At 41.5% G+C, this 18,749-nt stretch overlaps 1 protein-coding gene across 1 annotated transcript; it reads right to left on the bottom strand.

Annotated features, from left to right (window-relative positions):
• Positions 1-753: 753 nt before the first annotated feature.
• thbs4b (thrombospondin 4b) lies at positions 754-18,027 on the bottom strand. The gene is made up of 22 exons (XM_031754576.2): positions 17,705-18,027; positions 13,716-13,913; positions 13,080-13,339; positions 12,860-12,962; positions 12,645-12,727; positions 12,476-12,527; positions 11,928-12,079; positions 10,440-10,577; positions 9,161-9,238; positions 8,914-9,066; positions 8,733-8,837; positions 8,536-8,643; positions 7,528-7,687; positions 6,514-6,632; positions 6,000-6,052; positions 5,714-5,907; positions 3,603-3,781; positions 2,942-2,990; positions 2,644-2,840; positions 2,361-2,533; positions 2,041-2,180; positions 754-1,714 (listed from the first exon to the last, which is right to left on the bottom strand). Exons 1-22 carry the CDS (start codon positions 17,781-17,783, stop codon positions 1,656-1,658), a joined length of 2,832 nt encoding a protein of 943 aa, XP_031610436.2. The 5' UTR covers positions 17,784-18,027; the 3' UTR covers positions 754-1,655.
• Between the last annotated feature and the right edge of the window lie 722 nt (positions 18,028-18,749).

The following is an 18,749-nucleotide window of genomic DNA, read 5'->3' as shown; positions in this document are numbered from 1 at the left end:
AATAACAAAACCAAATAACAGCAAAATGTCCTTTATATGTATACAACATATCTATATCTCAAAGTAATCAGTGGGCTACATAGAAAATACTTCTACACACTATAATGAAAAAACATTTTTTTAAACTAATACATATTTTTATGTATTTTAAAGCTCTTTATTTTGGAAAGGTTCATGACTATAATAGAAAGAAAACCATGTAAAACTAAACTGACCTAGAGTGAGCGAGACCAGAAACATGGTCAGCCCGTTTTCTGGTAGCTGCTATAAAAAACAAAACTTAAAGAAAAAAGCCGCAATGAGCCCACAAACACAATGACCCACCTAAGGTTTATGTCAGAGCTGTCCTATACTGGAAATTACCAAAATTATTTTTATATTTCTTTAACGGTTAATCCAAATAATGAAATTATATTTTTAATGCTAACATACAATTGGTGTTATTATCTATGAATTTTCAAATTGACTGAAAAACAAGAAAAGGTGAAAAAACCCAGCAAAGCTTTTTTTTTTTTTTTTTTTTTTTGACAGTTATTTACTTCCATTTCTGACAATAAAATGTACCAGCTAAAATTTGGGTATAAAAAGGTCAATTTAATTTGTTATATGCCAATAAATGTAAACACGTGTTTTTTAGTTTGGTTTTTATGACAGGTGGTCTAAGAAATCTGTTAAGCGCTGTATATCCAAAAAGCATTCAAATATGACTTCTGCGTAGTAGTAAAAATTATTATATGATGACATCACACTTTATTTCCTGGGAAAATGTAGAATTTATTATGAAAAAAACATAATAAAAGAACAACTCCAAGTATAGGAGAAACAAAACTAATAAAACTGTATGCAGCGTTATGGTGTCTTATGCTACATTCTTTGGTAAGGATTCAGCTTACAAGATGATTTAACCATGAGTAAGGCACTAAGAGGAAGAGGAGTATAGGGTAGAAGACAAAATAAAAGAGACTTGAATTTTCTGAATATGGACACAAAAAATGAAGTTTGGGTAAAATAACTAAAATAACTGTGCAGCAGATCAAATGCATCAAATGTCATCTACATCAGAGACTCTTCATCATGTTAGTTTGTAACTTTTTGCATGAGGAAACTGTGAAAAGGATTATATTTTTTTAAAATCTTGACAGAGAGATACAAAAGGGTAAAAATCAAATATGCAGGATTTCTAAGGGGGGAAATTTTACATCACAGTCACATAATGAAACATAAACGAAGGTGGCTAATGTGTGTTAATGAATCCTCCTGGGTTTGCTTTGAGTTTCAATTAGCTTCTACTGTTGTTCCCCGAGCTTGTTTTCTTCCACTTTAAGCACCCGTTTTTCTGTTTCTGTTGTCCTTGTGTCATGTCATATTGCATTGTATTTGATAAAATCCATTAAACCTAAAAGCTCAGCTCGTGTCTTTGAGAAAATGACCATCAAACAAAAAAAGAGAGGGAGAGAGAGACATTTAAGAGAAATGAGACAGCATGAGAAAATACACACACAGTACAAAGATTGTGGCCATGTATGCACAAAAGCTGTAAACATCAAAACACAGACACAGGCATCCACACACGCACACACAAACGTGCGCACACTCGCACATACACACTGATGCATTCCTCGTAGCTCTGCAGTGGTATTTTTTTCGCGTTGGCTTTAGAGCGAGTCGACGCCGTGCTGAGTGCTGAACTCCTGGAAATCCTCCGGGATGGTGTCTGCGGAAGTGACAAGTTAGGCGTTATGAGACAAGCTTAAAATCTCATATGCAGTGAGGTCAAACTAATTCTCTTCACAGCTGCAGTCTTTATGTAACAAGATGGAATATGAAGCTGTCGCAGACAGCTAGTCTCAGAGGTCACGCAGGAAGATGCTGCACACTCCGTGAGGCTGAGAATGCCCTTTGGTAAAATGTTGATCGGCATATTAGCATAGTTTTCTGCTAATTACCTGCACTAAACACCAAATTAGGATGAAGCTACTGACAGTTTTCTAGCATTGTCATCCCATTTTTAAATTATGTTGCAACGTTTAATTTCCTTACCATTGCAGCGGTATTTCAGATTGGACCAGATGATGTTTTCTTGCGAGAAACAGAACACACCAAGTCGTCCTCCTCTCATGGTCGTGTCGATGGTCACGCCGGAGTCTGCGACCAGCTCAGTTCCTTCGTAAAAGCGGGCTCTGCACAAAGCACAACAAGGGTTTTTTTCCTTAGTTATTAAATTACAACTATTAAGACTAAGAAACAGCCAGTCTGGCTTTCCAATGGCTGAACATACAGTTTGCACCTACACACAATGCTGACCCTCTCATCTTGCTCTTGGCAAGAAAATTTAGGAAGCCGTAAGAATTTTATAATACCTGATGTATCCAACCTGTGGGCGGTGCTGCAGGTACCAGCGATAGGACACCTTATCCTTCCAGCCCACATTTCTCGGGTCCTTCCACAGCAGGCGCACCTGGTCGGTGGTGTCTCCCGTGTGCCACAGCGAGTTTCTCAAATGCTCGCCGGGGCCTGATCTAGACTTCACAGCCTGACACAGAAGCAGAGACAAGTAAGGCGATCGTAGAAGCAGAAGGAAAACAAGAATGTGTAAAACAGGTCAGGTGATTAAAACTAAAGTGAGATGACTCGTCGTCTCACCTTCAGCTGTATGCCGGGCTCGGCCACAGCTCTGAAGGGGGTTGCCTGCCAGTAGGTCTGTTCAGTCTGCTTCCACATCACCACGTAGAAGGAGGATGAGTCCTGGTAACCAAAGATGAAGCCGGCATAGTCATCATCAGTGACCGTATTCACGTGAAAAGTCCCCTCAAAGTCCACGCCGCTGAAAGCTGTGTAACCTGACATCAGAAAGAATAATTAGCGCATTAGATACGACGAGTAGTTTCTTGCACACGACACTAAAAGTGATATTCAGGTAAAAAAGGTAAATACACCTTACCGACAGCAAGTCCAGGATCACTATTCATGGTCTGAACGATTTCCATTCCCTGATAAGGAAGAGATGTTATTAATGATAAATGATGCATCGTGAAACTTTTAATTTCAAAAGCTTCTATTTGCATTTCAGGTTTATTAAAATGTGCTTGCACACTTACTTTTTTTTTAGGGCATGAATTAAAGCTGCCGTGACTCATTTTTTTTAACACACTGTGAACAACACGACCTTTCAAGTTGATTTGGCAAGTGCCTTATATACACATTTAGCAGCTCTGATTTTTTTTTTTTTTCAGTTTCTGGCCACAAACTGAATACAGATCAGCACCCTGCTTTCAGCACAATTTTTCTGTTCTTCCAGCTCCCGAGGGCAACATCTGCTGAACATTAGCTGCTAAATGCACCACCACGTTCATCAGCTACTGACTAAGTGTGTCTAAACATGTAGTGTAGCGTGGGTTTTTAGAGTTTTTTTGGCAATAAAAGGCTGCCTGCTGGCCCTGAAATCTATTCAAGGAGAGTGGTAAGAGTGAACCAAAACAGCAAAGCTGGACAACAAAACACTTGGGGAAATCACAAAAGTCAAGTAAAGTCAAGCATGTGTATATAAAAATATCTGACTATGATGGATACATTTGAATGATCAGTGATAATAATGTCCATACCTGGTTCAAAACAACCCAGTTGGGATCAATCTGGGCATCGCCCTCGGGGTCCAGCACAACAGTCTGATAGGCCCTGAAGTCAGTCAAGGTAATCTCGGCATTTTCAGGACAATTATCAATCCTGTCTATCACTTTGTCCTGGTCAAAGTCAGACTCACAAATATCTCCAACACCGTCATCTGAAGAGCAACAGAGTTAAAAAGTATAGTTAAAAATTTGGTGAATGAGTAGTTTCAACTCTTTAATTTACTTTGGAAACACAATAGTGTTTGATCAAAATATCTCAGAAGCTGTACAACCTCATTGGATAAATGATCTCAAGTACTGTACTTTGTCACTACACAATAGCCAGCTTTGATAGCCGGGGATAGACCGCCAGGGCCTCTGCCCTTCACCACTGCTCGATGTGTTTCACCCGACCCCTTTAGTGACTCCTGTGGGTGGTGGGCATCCAGGAGGGCAGGCCTATGCCTAATCCATGTGAGTTAAGGGCCAGCCACCAGCCACTCTCCTTCAAGCTCCCTCCACAGGCCTGGGTCCAGGGTGGGGCCACGGTAACCCTGCCCCGAGTAGGGTAACTTGGTCCATTAACTTTTCTCCTTTCCTGAATCTGAATGGATAATGACTGACAAGAACGAGCCTTCTCTGAAGGGCACCTGAGATGGGGCTAGTTCATTCATTCATTCATTCAAGCAAGGGCTCAGAGTGGAGCCACTACTAAGCATTGAAAGGACCCATTTGAGGTGGTTTTGGTATCTGACAAGGATGCCTCTTGGGCACCACCAGGGAGGAGGCCCCGTGAAAGATCACGGGGACACGCTGGAGAGGCCAGCCATATTATTTGGCTGGCCTGGGAACACCTCAGTGTGCCCCTGGATAAGCTGCAGGAGGTGGCTGATGAGAGGGAGGTCTGGCTTTCTCTGAATAGGCTGTTTCCCCTGCGACCCAGTCCCAGATAAGCACATGAAAATGGATGAATCGATGCACTAAATGTCATCACACAGTTTTATAAAAATTGCTGAATTATTAAAACTTTTAGTGAAGCTCACTGCAGTCCACACCCTCCAGTATGACAGATGATATGGTTTTTTATATTGATATGGTTTCTTTAATAAGTCAAAATCAGCTCTGAATCTGTCTGATTCTTCCTAAATGCTGTGCTGAGACACAAAGATAAGCCGTCCATGTATGCCAGTGGGATTTTGTGATAACCATACATTATTCTGTAATATAGAACCACACATAATGTTATGAATGGACTGCTACCTTTCAGTAACAGTAGTTTGTACAGGCTCATAGAGTGCACGATTTAGTAGAAATCTAGAAAAAAAGATAACAATGTCAAAGGGAACCACTTTGCTTTTATGCAGTTGGTGGGAATTCTGAGAATGCCACACATCAAAGGCCCCTGAATGACAGCGAGGGGGAACCAAAATCTGTGAGGGCAGAAAGAATGAATCACTTTGTTGTGTGGAGCAAACAGCAACTAACCACCAGATGACACACAAACTAAAGAAAGCCTAATCACGACACAGGCTATGTGCTTTCTGGCCTCTGCTCAACAGGGGACAGCAACAGCCCTGGATGGCAATTACAAAAAACAAAACCCTCTGTATGATAAACTTCAAAAGAAAAACGAATCTGAATCAAAGGGAGCAATACCATTTCTTAATTCATAGGTCTAGATGCCACATATTAGCTGGCAAAAATACATTTGTCTAACAGTACAGGTTTGGACACATGACATTTAAAAGGGCACTGATTATTAAATAAAAGCAAATATCTGACTTTTGAGTTTTGTTAGGCTATTAAAACTGTGCTACTACCACAACTGGCTACACACGAAAAAGTTGTGTGCTGTAATAATGTAAGTAATGGTCTGTCAGCTCGGCCTCGCTGAACTCTGACTGCCGGGAAAAAATGGCCTTGCCCCTCTTTATTTGAATTGACACTCCACTCCCATTAGTTTCAGAATCCATTTTCACACAAGTAATGTCACAGTGAGTCATAAAATTGGCGAATGAGTTTAGGCCAAACGTGTCAACAAAAACATCTGAACATCCCTACAAACTGGGTTTTTTTTAATTATTAGGAGACAATCTGAAACTCACTGTTATCATCAATCTGATCAGGATTTGGTACCAGCCGGCAGTTGTCTGGACCCGGTGGTAAAACATCCGGTATCCCGTCGTTGTCATCATCGTCATCGCATTCGTCACCCAGCCCGTCTTTGTCAGTGTCCAGTTGAGAGCTATTGATCACGAGTGGGCAGTTATCCTTGGTATCCTGGTGACCATCGCCATCACTACACAGGAAGCAACGAAGTGACATGAGTTAAATTAAAATTAATGAATAAAAGCTGTACTGGTACTGTAGATATAGAGATAGTGTTATTACCTGTCTTGGTTTGTGTCACAGGAATCCCCAACCAAGTCATTATCAACATCAGACTGAAGAGAGAGCAGACAGCAACGAGACAAGTGTGAAAATACGACATTAATCCTGCAGTTAAAATTTTATTTTTGTAAAGGTAAATGCACAGTGCAAACAGCTTCGTTCAGCAGTAATATGGAACTTTTGAATGACATATTAGAACTACAAACTATAGAACAAACTGCATTTATCTGACTTTTCTCTGATCATTAGATCATTTTTTCCTTTTAATCCTTTTAATGGAGCACAGAATGTTTGAAGCACTCCAACAGTGTGTTAATAGTATATATTTTTGTATTTCTTTTGTATTTCATAAGCCGTTGAATCTGAAATCTCATATCTCGCTCATAACTATAGTGGTTAGATAAATCTAGTGGATCAAACACTAAATACTACGAGCAAAATCAAATAAACTATCCTTATGTCAGTGTATTTAGTTAATTTACATGACCGCCATACATCCATCTGTATGACTGACCTGATTTGGGTTGGGGATGTCGGGGCAGCTGTCACAAGCGTCTCCCACCCCGTCTCCATCCCGGTCCAGCTGGTCTCTGTTCTGGACACGCTGGCAGTTATCCAGGAAATTCTTCAGACCTGCACATCGATCGGGTGACAGTCATTTAACACTCAAACTACCACCAAGTGGGTTTATAAAATATATAAATGTGCAAAGAAATTGATGAGCAGTCAGTTAAGTCAACAAAGACTGTAAATCCTGCCTGTCTGCTGTAAAGATGTGCATTTGTTTGCTTTCTGCTACAGTGGACTGAATATCTTGCGTTGAAAGACAGATATGAGTTTGGGTCGCTATTTTCTAGGGAATAATCAGCTGTATTATTTGTAATATAATCACAGCAGCATACCTGTGGAAAGCAAACCGTATTACTGACAGAGTCATCTTCATCATGAAACTTGAGCAACAGATTTATGCTGCTGTCTCACTAAAGAAATGATTTTACAAGCTGATCTTTCTAATATCACCACTAGGGTGCACTGTTGCATTTTCTATGTTGTTCTGGAGAATCTGCATTCAGATGGTATTTTACTTCATCACAGGGAGGCAGTAGCAGCACTACTAATGCATAAAGGTCAAGCAGCAGCAGTGGAAGGAAGAACTATCTTCTTGTCCTGTGGGGGCTTTTTGAGGTATAATCACGCTGCTGAGTGATCAAAGGTTGTACTTGCTTTGGGCTCAGCCTGCTATCGGCTTTCATTATTTTTTTTTTTCTTTACGGTGTTGTTTATCCAGCCTGAGCTGGCATACAAAATCTATCCCACTACACAGTGATGCATTTAAACAACAAGATTCAGAGAGATCTGTAACTAACTGTAAAAGTTGCATGCATCGGTGTGAGTAATTTACTACGAGACCACAGCGGTGGAATCATAAAAGGGAGTGCAGGGTAAGAAATCATAACAGCAAAAGCCTCCAGTGATGTTGATTATATAACAAAAGCGTCAGCATCAGTGATGTCATTTCTCTCCTCACCATCTCCATCCATGTCGTCATCACAGGCGTCCCCTTTGCCATCACCGTCAGTGTCCCTCTGGTCGGGGTTCTCAACCAGGCGGCAGTTATCACAGGCGTCGCCGTGGCTGTCCTTGTCGCTGTTCCTCTGGTCTACATTGGGTTTTAACCTGCAGTTGTCCTGAGGAAGAAAGAGCGTGTGCACGTATTCATTTATGAGTCATGTGAGTGGGTCATATAGTGGGTAAAGCGTAAGCCTCTGTATGCTTCAGGGCTTAAACTTTTTCGATTTTTATGAGATTGATATCACTGTGCATCTTATTATAAAACACGAGATCTTTTGTTTGTTTCTTTGGCTGCCCGCACTGCCTACATGATTAGGAGTAGCCAAACTTAGCACGTAGGTACATCTTAGGCCCCGATTCGTACTGTTAGGGATATCAGATAAAATCATCATGTTGCCTTGCAACCACCTGGCAGTGAACTAAAAACAAAACAGTTTTTGGCTTTGTTTGATGGTAATTAAATACACTCTAAATATCGGCTGTTCAGTTTCTCCAGGCAGTTTAATTTGCTTTAAGTCTTTTTTGTAAGCCAGCATTAGCATCCCAATGCATCTTGCTAATCTAAGTAGCAAGCGATTACCCTGATGTCTGCAAATGGTTGTATCCACGCCAAACTTGTGGCTTTTAAAGGTAGCCAGTGGGTGACCTCAAAGTTGCTACATCCACATTTCTGTGCATAAATGTGGTGTCTGTGGATATGAAATGTTAATCAGTGAATTTGGAAAACAACAGTAAGTGGATTTTGTAATCTTTGGACAGAGCTAGGGCTAGCCCCTTTGCCCAGTTTACAGTCGTAAAATAACCGTCTGCCAGGAGCAGCTGTCATTTTAGTGCACATACACATAAGAGGTATTAGTACTTTTACAGGCTTAATCAATCTAGGAAAATTAGCAAGACAAACAAAAATTAGAATCTTTAGGTGTAATATGTTTTTACAGGCATTTGTTGCGAGATAGCCACCGACCTGTTCGTTTGGAATACCATCGCCATCTGCATCTTCATCACAGGCATCTCCATAACCATCTCTGTCGGCATCCTCTTGACCAGAGTTAGGAACAAAGACACAGTTATCCTGCAAAGACATGTGACAGTCTGATGATTAAATAAAGATATACCTGCCACAGCAAAGCTGCATATCTTGACAACCTGCACCATGGTTACCTTTCTGCAGTTTGGATCTTTGCATTTGAGTTTCTCATCTGGATATCCATCAATGTCCGTATCCTTTCCACACAGGTATCCATTTCCAGCCCAGCCAATTCCACACTGACAAGACAAATGAAGCGTCTTACAAACTCATTCATATACTGCACATGAGCATTTGAGTGATGAAGAATATTACCTGACAAGAGATGGATCCGTCTCTTTCTACGATACACTGAGCATTGACATCACAGGGGTTGGTCAGGCTGTTGCCACAGCTGATCTCCGGCTTACAGCCCTTCACCTGATCTCCTGTGAATCCTGACTTACAGCTACCACAGTGATAGGAGCCCTGTGCGGGAATTATGACAACTGCACATGAGCATCTTTGAGTAGCAATAAAGACCTGTAGTAATAGTCATACAATACGTCAACGGTGTTCTTACCACAGAGTTGTGGCAGATCGAGTTTGCAGTACAGCCTCCATTGTCGGGTCCTTTGCATTCATCGATGTCATCACAGACCTGGATTGTAAAAAATGAGCAGACTGTAACAACTTGTTCAGATTTAATTGCTCCAAAAATAAGTGTAGAAAATACCCCCCAAAACAAAACAAAGGATGCCATATAAATCCTCTAAAGCCCCGAAACACCTGAAGCTGTGCTTTATAACACTTACAGTATTAGAGCACAAATTAGAGTGGGAGTAATTTATGCACACCGGGCATTTTAGGTGTTTATTTTGTAGGAATCTAAAATGCAATATAAGAGTAAATAATACGCTGCAGACTGCAGGTCATATTTACAAATTTAGAGCAATAAATAAGCATGGAAGTAGAACGTAAATCAGCAAATTAAAAAAACGATATCCATCTGTTCCCGCCAATCAGGATCTGGTGCATCAAGATAAACATTTAGTGTGGCTAATCCTGTGTGACATGATAAGGATAATGAAAGCAGTCCAACGAGGTGGAAAAGTTATGTTTTCTTCATGTTTTAAATTTGGTGTCTTCATTGCTCTCGACCAAGTTTGTCAAACATAAGGCACGGGGGCCAAAATTGGCCCAAAGAAGACAAACTGACCCACTGTATGGTGTTGGAAAAAAGTGAAGTTGGGTATAACTCTGGAGTTTTAACTCATTTGTAAAAGTAATGCAATTTTTCCTACTGATAAAGACCCTGCCCGTGGCCATTTACACTACACTAAAGTAATTAAGTAATTAATAAACAATTACTTGTGCCAATAGATTTCTTTCATTCACTACAGCTGCATTTCTTTGTCAGGTAGAAAAACTGAGATTTACCACTGAAATTGCCCTTTTTCTTCTATTAAGATGTCTCAGGGATTAAATGGTCCGGCCCTCTTGAGGTCAAAGTGGGTTCTATGCGGCACAAGATGTCTAATGAGCTTGACAGACCTGATCTACTGGCTGACTGGACTCCAGTGAAAACCTCCATAGGTTTGTGCAAACTGTTTTAAACACCTAAAGTAAAAGTCACTTGTGTCGGCACATTTATTGATTGAACTTTTTTGCTCTTTGCTCTTTTGAAGTGAGAACCCTCCTTTATTGTTTAAATGCTTAAATGAGTCATTTCATGGTAAGAACAACAACATATTGCAATCTGCAGTTGGATTCAGTCTACATTTAAGTCCATTTTTGTGTGTCTTTTTTGATATACACTGGTAAAATATTGTGTTTCCTTCATGATGCATCCACTCTCTTACCTGTTTATTGGTCTGAGCGTACACTATGCCCACACCCTCCACTGGCAGGCCGGTGTAGCCCAGCGGACAGGCGTCACAGCGGAAGCCTGGGGCAGTGTTGACGCAGCGCACTCCAGGAAAGCAGGGGTTAAACTGACACTGCAGAAAGGACATGAACTCTGTTGAAGCTGCAAAATGTATGTGATTCTCAAAGGGCTTCTCCCCAAAAGCTTTTAGGTCTGATGACATTGCTCATGCAAGAAAGAGAATGCTGAAGGGCCCAGTCAGAAAAGAGGTCAGTGCAAACACGAAAAGACAGACAGGCAAACACTCACGCACAAACACACAATCTTGTATTGCCATCCTTATAAGGTTCGCCATCTTGTAGTAAAAGTTCTATCTTTACCTGCTTTTTTTGGTCATAGTCTAAATTATAAAACATTAGCCTGTGTGAAATATCTTTGCTTCTCATGTTCCAGTTTGATGGACCCACTGCCATTCAGTCTGTATATGCTAAAAATGGTGAAAAAAATCGCTGTAAACTCATTCAAATACCTTTTGAAGGTGGGAAAAATGACAAACTTCCTCTTTGTAGACACAATAACGGACTGGAGTACAGCTCTGAGGCATCTGTATGGATGTGTTATGGTAAGCTTCTGGTTAAGAACCCAGACTTGATCTTTGGTAAAGTTACAGTGTGTAAAATGTCACCAATAGATGTCAGTAGATTGCAGTTGAATGAATTGTGTTTTCTTACACCTTCCAGTTCAATAGTGCATAATCCTAGCTACAGTGGCCGCTGCAGGGCAAACAACTTTCTTTTGTCGTGAGCGGAAGCTGTTAGTTCACTGTTGATCTCAGCTGATGTCCACGTCTATTTATTCAGGAGAAGGTTATGAAAGGAGCCCGATATCAGTCGATGACTCAAAGGTAGCAAAACCTCCACTTTACACAGCCTGTCATTACATCGCCTCTAATCATTATCTGACTGACTGATCAGCATATTATGATATACATCATATATGGGATATACATTAGAAAAAATACAGTGAGTTACATTTCTTTCACCTATAAACAGATTGTCAAAAAAGTCATTTATGGATCAATTCTGGAGCCACCATTATTCAGTGACATCAGGGTTTATTTGAGTGTACTCCTTAATCGCGGCCTGTTAATTCACACTGTTTCTCATCGTCATCCAAAACCACTAATATGAACTTGCTACTATGCCAAATACATACACTCAAAACATTTATCTGTCTTTACCCTAGCTATAATCTCATAAACCAGCAGCCCAAGTAGCAGCCATAAAATACTCGAAAGGATGTCGACAGTTTGCCCTTACACCACAGGTCGTAAATTTATATTGATTGTCATGAGGGCAGAAGCGTGGCAAGACACACACACACACACACACACACACACACACACACACACACACACACACACACACACACACACACACACACACACACACACACACACACACACAGCGATATTGAGCTTTACCTCGTCCACATCATCACAGTTAAAACCATCTCCAGTGTATCCATCAGGACATGGTCCACATTCAACACCTTCTGCTGTTTCTGTACACATGTCGTCACGGAAACAGACACCTGGTGCACACCTTTGCTTCACCACCTCTGTGCCACCTAGACCTTTAAATAGGAGAAAAGAGAGATTTTTTTAACCATCTGTTATTCTATCCATAAAACTATCCATAAGTGTTAAGAAATAATATCATATTTTACTGGCATGTTACATTGGTAGGCATGGATACCGATAACGATGTACTGACACCATTATCATGTGCAATCTGCTAATAGGATAACTAATTTCTTGAGAGAGTTTTGAGTCTGAGGAGTCAATATAGAAACAAAGCAGAAAAAAGTATTCCATTAAATTAAAATGTGCACATTTTTGCCATTATTATTTGCATTGTGACACAAAACATGACATTATCAAAAAACAGCTGTGGTAAATTAAACGATTGGAAACTGGTCCTTAATTTTCCTCTCTACAATGACTGACAGCTACTATAGACATTATCTTACCACAGGCCTGACACTCTGAGATGGTATTCCTGAGAAAGGATGTTTCTTTAACCTGGAACGGGTCAAAAATGAACAAAAGTTTATATTCAGGCAGGCGAGCTGTCAGCGAGGTCAGGGTTGACGGAGCAGAGATTAAGTGGCCTCAGAGGGACTGCTAAGAGGTGGTTACCTGCTGAATGAGGACGTCTTTCAGCTCATTTATCACCTTCGTTAACTCCAGCATTTGATTGGACAGCTGCTTTGTGTTGACCCCTGAGGGAGAAGGACTGTTATTTTATTCAGCTGAAACAGAGCTAAGGGCTTCTCAGAGTCTGACCCCCTTTGACTCAACATTTCCTATCGCTGAGAGTGTTTTCACTGACATTTCCACAGAAAGAACCTTACCCAGAGTCTGAACTGAGTCTCTTTGCTGGAAGTGGCAGTCTTGTAGCGACGCAACGTTTTCAAATGAGTCCCCAACCACCAGCTTTAGTTCATCTAAGCTCTCCTGTTTAAAATCAATCAAGTGAAAGTGCACAGCTAAGCCATCTGGAAACCTACAGAGTCATTATCGTGACAGAAGGGCATTCATTATTGTGTGGAAATATTGTAAGCGATGGCTCACCTGCTCTCTGGCTTGCATGGTCTTTAGCTCCACTGTGCCATAGCCTGCTGGCAAACCCTGGAAGGCAGCGGGGAGATCCCTGACTGTCTCCACCAGCCTGCAGTCCAGATGCAGCTCCATCCCGCCTGGCCCCTGCTGCTGCTGCTGCTGCAGCCCTCTGAGGTGGAACAGCAGTCGGTGTTGCTGGCCATCTGCCAGCACCAGGTTGTTGAACGTGACAGAGGCCATCCTCTTGTCACTCCTCAAGTAGCGTAACACGGCTTTAAGAGGACACGGCATGGAAGAGGAAGAAAGAAGAAGAGGTAATGAATAGAGGAAAATTGACTGTGTTGCTGTAAAGGGTTTATGCGATGTTAAGCATTGATATTGTTTGCTATTTGTTTCTCTATCTGTGCTTGGATTGCGTCTTAGCACATAGCAACAGCAACGTCATTACTTGTGTAGCTATTTGGCCACAACCAAAATAGCTTGGGGCACAAACTCAGTACAGTTCATGATGTGGAGGCAAACACTGTCTGCTGGATTTCAGGTCTGTCTGCAGAGTCTTTAACCCTTATCACGTTTAATCCATTTTTAATATGAAGACATTGATTGGCGTAGCTTTAAACAACCAGCGCCTCTTTGATGTCCTCCTACCTCGGTTGAGCTTCCCCATCACTGTGAACTCAAAGTACTTGCTGTTGTCCCTGGGGTTGTACAGGCCAAACACAGTGGTTCCGGTCTTGGGCTGCAACTTGAAGGAGGTTAGGATGAAAGCCTCGTTCACCCCTTGCCCGGTCAGGCCCCCCTGCAGCAGGTCTGGCAGGCAGTCGGGTGAGGTGAGCAGATCGTAGACTGTTGAGACAGATAGGAAGGCAGGGAAACGGGAAAGCACATGAGTAATGGATGATGAGACATGAATATTTACAACCCGCAGCGGCGCTCTGATCCGAGAGTAAACACATTCCGAGTCGACAAGAAGAAGATGATGATGTTGACCCAGCATTAGATGCTCTCGCAAGACGCTGCGTCAATCAGTCAGCGCAAACTTGGCAGGCTGGGTCGGCTCAGGCAAATCAAAAGGAGGCGGATTTGTAAGTAAACAGCATACAGTGACTTTAGATGCGTGCTGTTTTTATGATCTTCTCTTAGTTCTGTTTTAAAACTGTTTGAATTATAAAATGAGATGGAGCTTCCGCTTGCAGACAAAAGCACAGCGAAATTTAGACGTTCTGACTCGACTGACAGGCAATTTAAAAGTAAAAAGCCAGAGAGGAGCAGAACACTGGTGCTCATGGTCAGAGTCTCCTTTTAATAAAGTGGCTTGGGAGCTGGGCAAACCACAAGAGGATGTGCATTGAATCTCTAGTCCCGCATCTGCACCATCGTGAATACACAAGTACCACTGAAGCGGTGCGCACGGCCCTCTGTCGTGAGGGAGCAGAAATTGCTCCCAAATGCTTCCGCCGACTGTTGTCAGCCAAGATTGCCCCAGATGAGATCTCTCGCTCTTTCTTTTATCTCTCTCCTCTGCCTGGAGTCCCTTGTGTTTTGTCAGACACAACACAGAGCCTTTAAATACGTGCGCAGATAAGTGGGACTAAGCCACCGAAATGCCTGCTTGCATCGTGCTGTCAACACTACTTCCACTAAAAACGTAAAGCTTTTCGAATCCTTTGTGTTTGGCTTTTATCGAGATAAGAACTTTTTAGTATATTTAAAAAAAATGAAAAGAGAACAAAGGAAGCTCGATGTGTGCATTGTGTCTTTAATGTATAACACTACAAAAGCATCCACACACGAAGCGCACAGTCCTGCTTTTCATAAGTCTTCTGGACAGAGGGCTTCGCAGGGTCAGGGCTGTCTTACACAAGAGACCCGGAGAAAGTGCCTCACTTCACCCCCCGATTAACCTCGGATTTCAAGCTTCATAAAACTAGTTCAGCTGAAAGCCATAAAGGAAAACAGTGTCTTGACCTTTCCTTAACACCAGCATATAAATCTTTCACGGTGCGATTACTGTAAAGAGTGCAAATGGCTGGCATTCCTTGTTTTAGCATTTCAGCACATGCTTCGCACTCGAGCATTTATGTGTGGCGAGCTTAAATTTATCGCATCGCATTTAAAGGCCAGCCATAACAGCGATGAAGGAATTACGTCAACAACATCGTAGTGTATAGAACAGAAGAAGCAAAGTCACACTTAGCCAAGGGTCATCTAGCTACCTAGGACCAAAACCATGATATTCAAACAATATTAGGCTTTTATGTGCATCTTTAGACATTTTTTAAACATCACATGACATATTGTCACTTTTAAGATGTGTGTTTACAAATGTAACTACACGTGCACTCTTACTTTACTTCTAACACTAGCTTTCCTTGTGGTTTCCATTAAGTCTTGAATAAACTTGAGTAAAAACTAAACTAAGTATAAACTAAGTAAGAACGTGCTTTCAGTATTTCTCTTGCTATTTTTGCATTGCTGTATGTGTTTTTAATTGAAACGTGCTTAGTAAATGGGATATACTTGTTAATACTCTTTAACATTACAGTGCGATAATGTTAGCAGCAGATCACATGGTCTGTGGTGACACGGGGAGTTGTCATAAACCCAGAAATCCACTGCACTGATGTCGCAGCTTCTAACAAGAACAAAGCGCAAATTGAGCAATGTCCAAAAGCTTTTTCCCCCGACTGTAAACACAGAGCAGTTTCTGTAATGTGTATTTCTCCAGGAGACCATCATGATTCTGCGCTAACACTGTGTCTATTCTTAAAAAGTGAAACTAAATAAACTGGATGAAATATATTCTGTCACGCAGCCTACGTGAATCAATGAATCAGCTAGCTGTGTGTACATTTACAGAAAGATATTTTCATGTAAACACAGAAACTCTATTTGTTATTGTCATTATCGCTGATTTAGGTTACGTTTACTTTCAGCTTTGTTCTTAGATCCACGCTGACATTTGATTTGTAAGCGGAAGAAAAATGAACGGAAAAAAGTTGCTGGCTTTGACTTTCTGCCACCTGTTATTATTAATCCCTCCTCTCTTCTATAGTGTGTCTTTTGTCCTGTCCCCCTCCTCTCAACCCCAACTAGTTGTGGTGGACTCCTTATTGGTTTGTGCCGCAGGTTTCTTCCTGTTAAAAGGGAGTTTCTCCTTTCCACTGTCGCCAGTTACTTGCATGTAGAGGGTCATTTGATTGTTTTCTCTCTATTAATGTCAGGGTTTTTTTTTTTTTTTTTACAATATAATGCACCTTGAGGTGACTGTTGTTGTGATTCAGTGCTATATAAGTAAAAACTGAATTGAACTGAACTTGTCAGCTGAGTTAAACAGTGAGTTAAGACTCACCATAAGCTCTGCAAAGACAAGCAGAGCTGGATATTCCCCCCTTTTACCTCGTTTTAAAGTTTGATACAGCTTGGCCTGAAGGATGCCCCAAGGAGAGAGAGTCCGCTTTAAACTTCAGTAATATCAGCTCTCAGTGAAGCCATCCTTGAGATGTTAATATTAATCAATAACATAGATAACGCTTACGGAATGTAATTTTTTGAGCACCTAAAATCAGACTTGGCTGGTTTAAATGGATCTCACTCCTTGTTTTGTGGTCACGCAGACAATGAGCCTGAGAAATGATAGATGACGAACTCCATTAATCTGGACTTGTTTTATACATACCATCAGGCGCCTATTTGCCAAAAGACTCCAGGGATTAATGGGCATTTGAAAGGTACGCCATCAATCACCTGGTGGGGTTTGCAAGAAGGGCGATAAACTCTAAACCCCAACATTTCTATGCGTCGTCTGCAGCCCCGCGTTTGTGTGTGACCTTGAATAAATGCGGGCGCGAGCGTGTGTGACTGCAAGCGCGTGTCAGACAGTGTGAGAGAGAAGAGAGTCTTGAACTTCAATACTGCGCCCAGATCATCTCTGATTATTCCCATGTGTGTGACCCAGCTGGGACTTTTAAATTAAAACGAGCCAGAAAGCTGAATCTCCCGAGCCGAAGTAATCAAGCAGATCCGGCTAGATGGATATCAAAATCAGGATGTCTTTACTTCAGCGGAAAGACGGTGGGATTTAATACTCAAACTTTTGTCTACTTTTATTATTTTTTTTCTTATCTTTGCCTGCTTCCTGTCAGAAACACACGCCCCCAGCCCAAATAAAAGCATTTGACTGCCCCATATCTTCTACAGCTGACGGAGATATTTAGCATTTTATTCGCACCTCAGTGAGTATCACACACATTGTCTGATCTTTTTGTGTTTGGGCCTGCATATCATATTCTCTTTCACAGTGTCTGCTTCATCCATAATGCATTAAAACTCATACATAAGTGTGTTAAAATACTGAGTGGTGGAGCCATTAAATCTTTTTTGACAGCTAATGAAAATGGAAGATTACATTGCAGGCAGGGTGTCAGAAATAAAAAAGAAATAAAAGAAACCTCAAAGACATCATTCCTTATGTGTGTTTGTGTAAACCTAAAAAAAAAAGATGTTTTTCCACTTCTTGATTTTTTGTCATCCCAAGCAGCAACCAAATAATCCAAATTAAAAAAAATGCAGTGACATTTAAATAACTGACATGAAAAGCGACTTAAAACACAAAAAAAGAAAAAAAAGACACTCACCCAAAGCCTGTGCTTCCACGTGTAAGCACATTTTTAATAGCAGCTGCAAGGCCAGTATGAGGGCCGTCCACACGCTCATTTTGTCCTTCCAACTGGTCCCAGATCTGCAGTTTTCTTTGTAGCTACTTATCTGTGTCTGAAACACCAGCAGTTTCCCCCGTTGAGGCGTGTCTGTGTACTTGTCTTCCTTTCTGAATCAAAAACGAGGCAAAACTGTCATGTTAAGCCTAATAGAGGGTGCTGACTGCTTTTAGGTGTGGGTGTGTGTGTGTGTGTGTGTGTGAGAGAGAGAGAGTGTGAAGAAGGGATTGTAGGAGTCTTATTGAGGGAGGAGCAACAGGGCCAGAACCTGCTTTTAAAACCTTCCTCAGGCGGCCCCATGCAGAGAAGGAGTGACCTGGGAAAACTCTTTGCATTGGCTCCTGCTGGCTGCTACCAATTCCCACAGGCGCTTTCACAAATCTGCTGTACACGGTTTGCTCCCTTTAGAGTCTAGGAACCCACGTTTGGCCACCAAAAACACGTTTCAAACCAGACCGAAGTCAGAATATTTTTAGACTCTTGAGTTCAAGCTTGGGGTGAAGTGAATTTCTGAAAATGTGTTTCCCACTTCCAGCAAACAGACTTCTAGTATTTATTAACCCTCTGCCTGAAAAAAATAAAAGACATATATATTTTTTTTACTTTCCTTGCAGGGATCAGATGTAACACCTTTCCCATCTGCCCCTTGTTGCCACTTCCATCCCTTGGCAAGGTCAGGAAACAAGCGCTCTGTTGCTTGTGCCTTAACAAGCTGCGTTAAGCAGCCAGTAGAGCTTCAGACAGGCTGCTGGCTCACATGGCCTCCGGGTCGTCAGCATGTCTGGCACCGCGTGACCGGCCACAGTTGGTAGAGGTGAGGAAGCTCAGGTCAGACTGATGCTTTGTTTGTTTTTCCCTCTTTCCTTCCCTCTTCCATTTTATGTTTTTAAGTCAGTTCCTCCAGCCTAATTCCATGTTACCACAGAACCTGTATTAATGTTGTTGTACTCTTTCAAGTCTTAGT

This window comes from Oreochromis aureus, linkage group 7 (assembly GCF_013358895.1).
Source record: "Oreochromis aureus strain Israel breed Guangdong linkage group 7, ZZ_aureus, whole genome shotgun sequence".
NCBI lineage: Eukaryota > Metazoa > Chordata > Actinopteri > Cichliformes > Cichlidae > Oreochromis > Oreochromis aureus.
The sequence above is the reverse complement of the archived record's forward strand: the minus strand, read 5'-3'. Positions and strand labels throughout refer to the sequence as shown.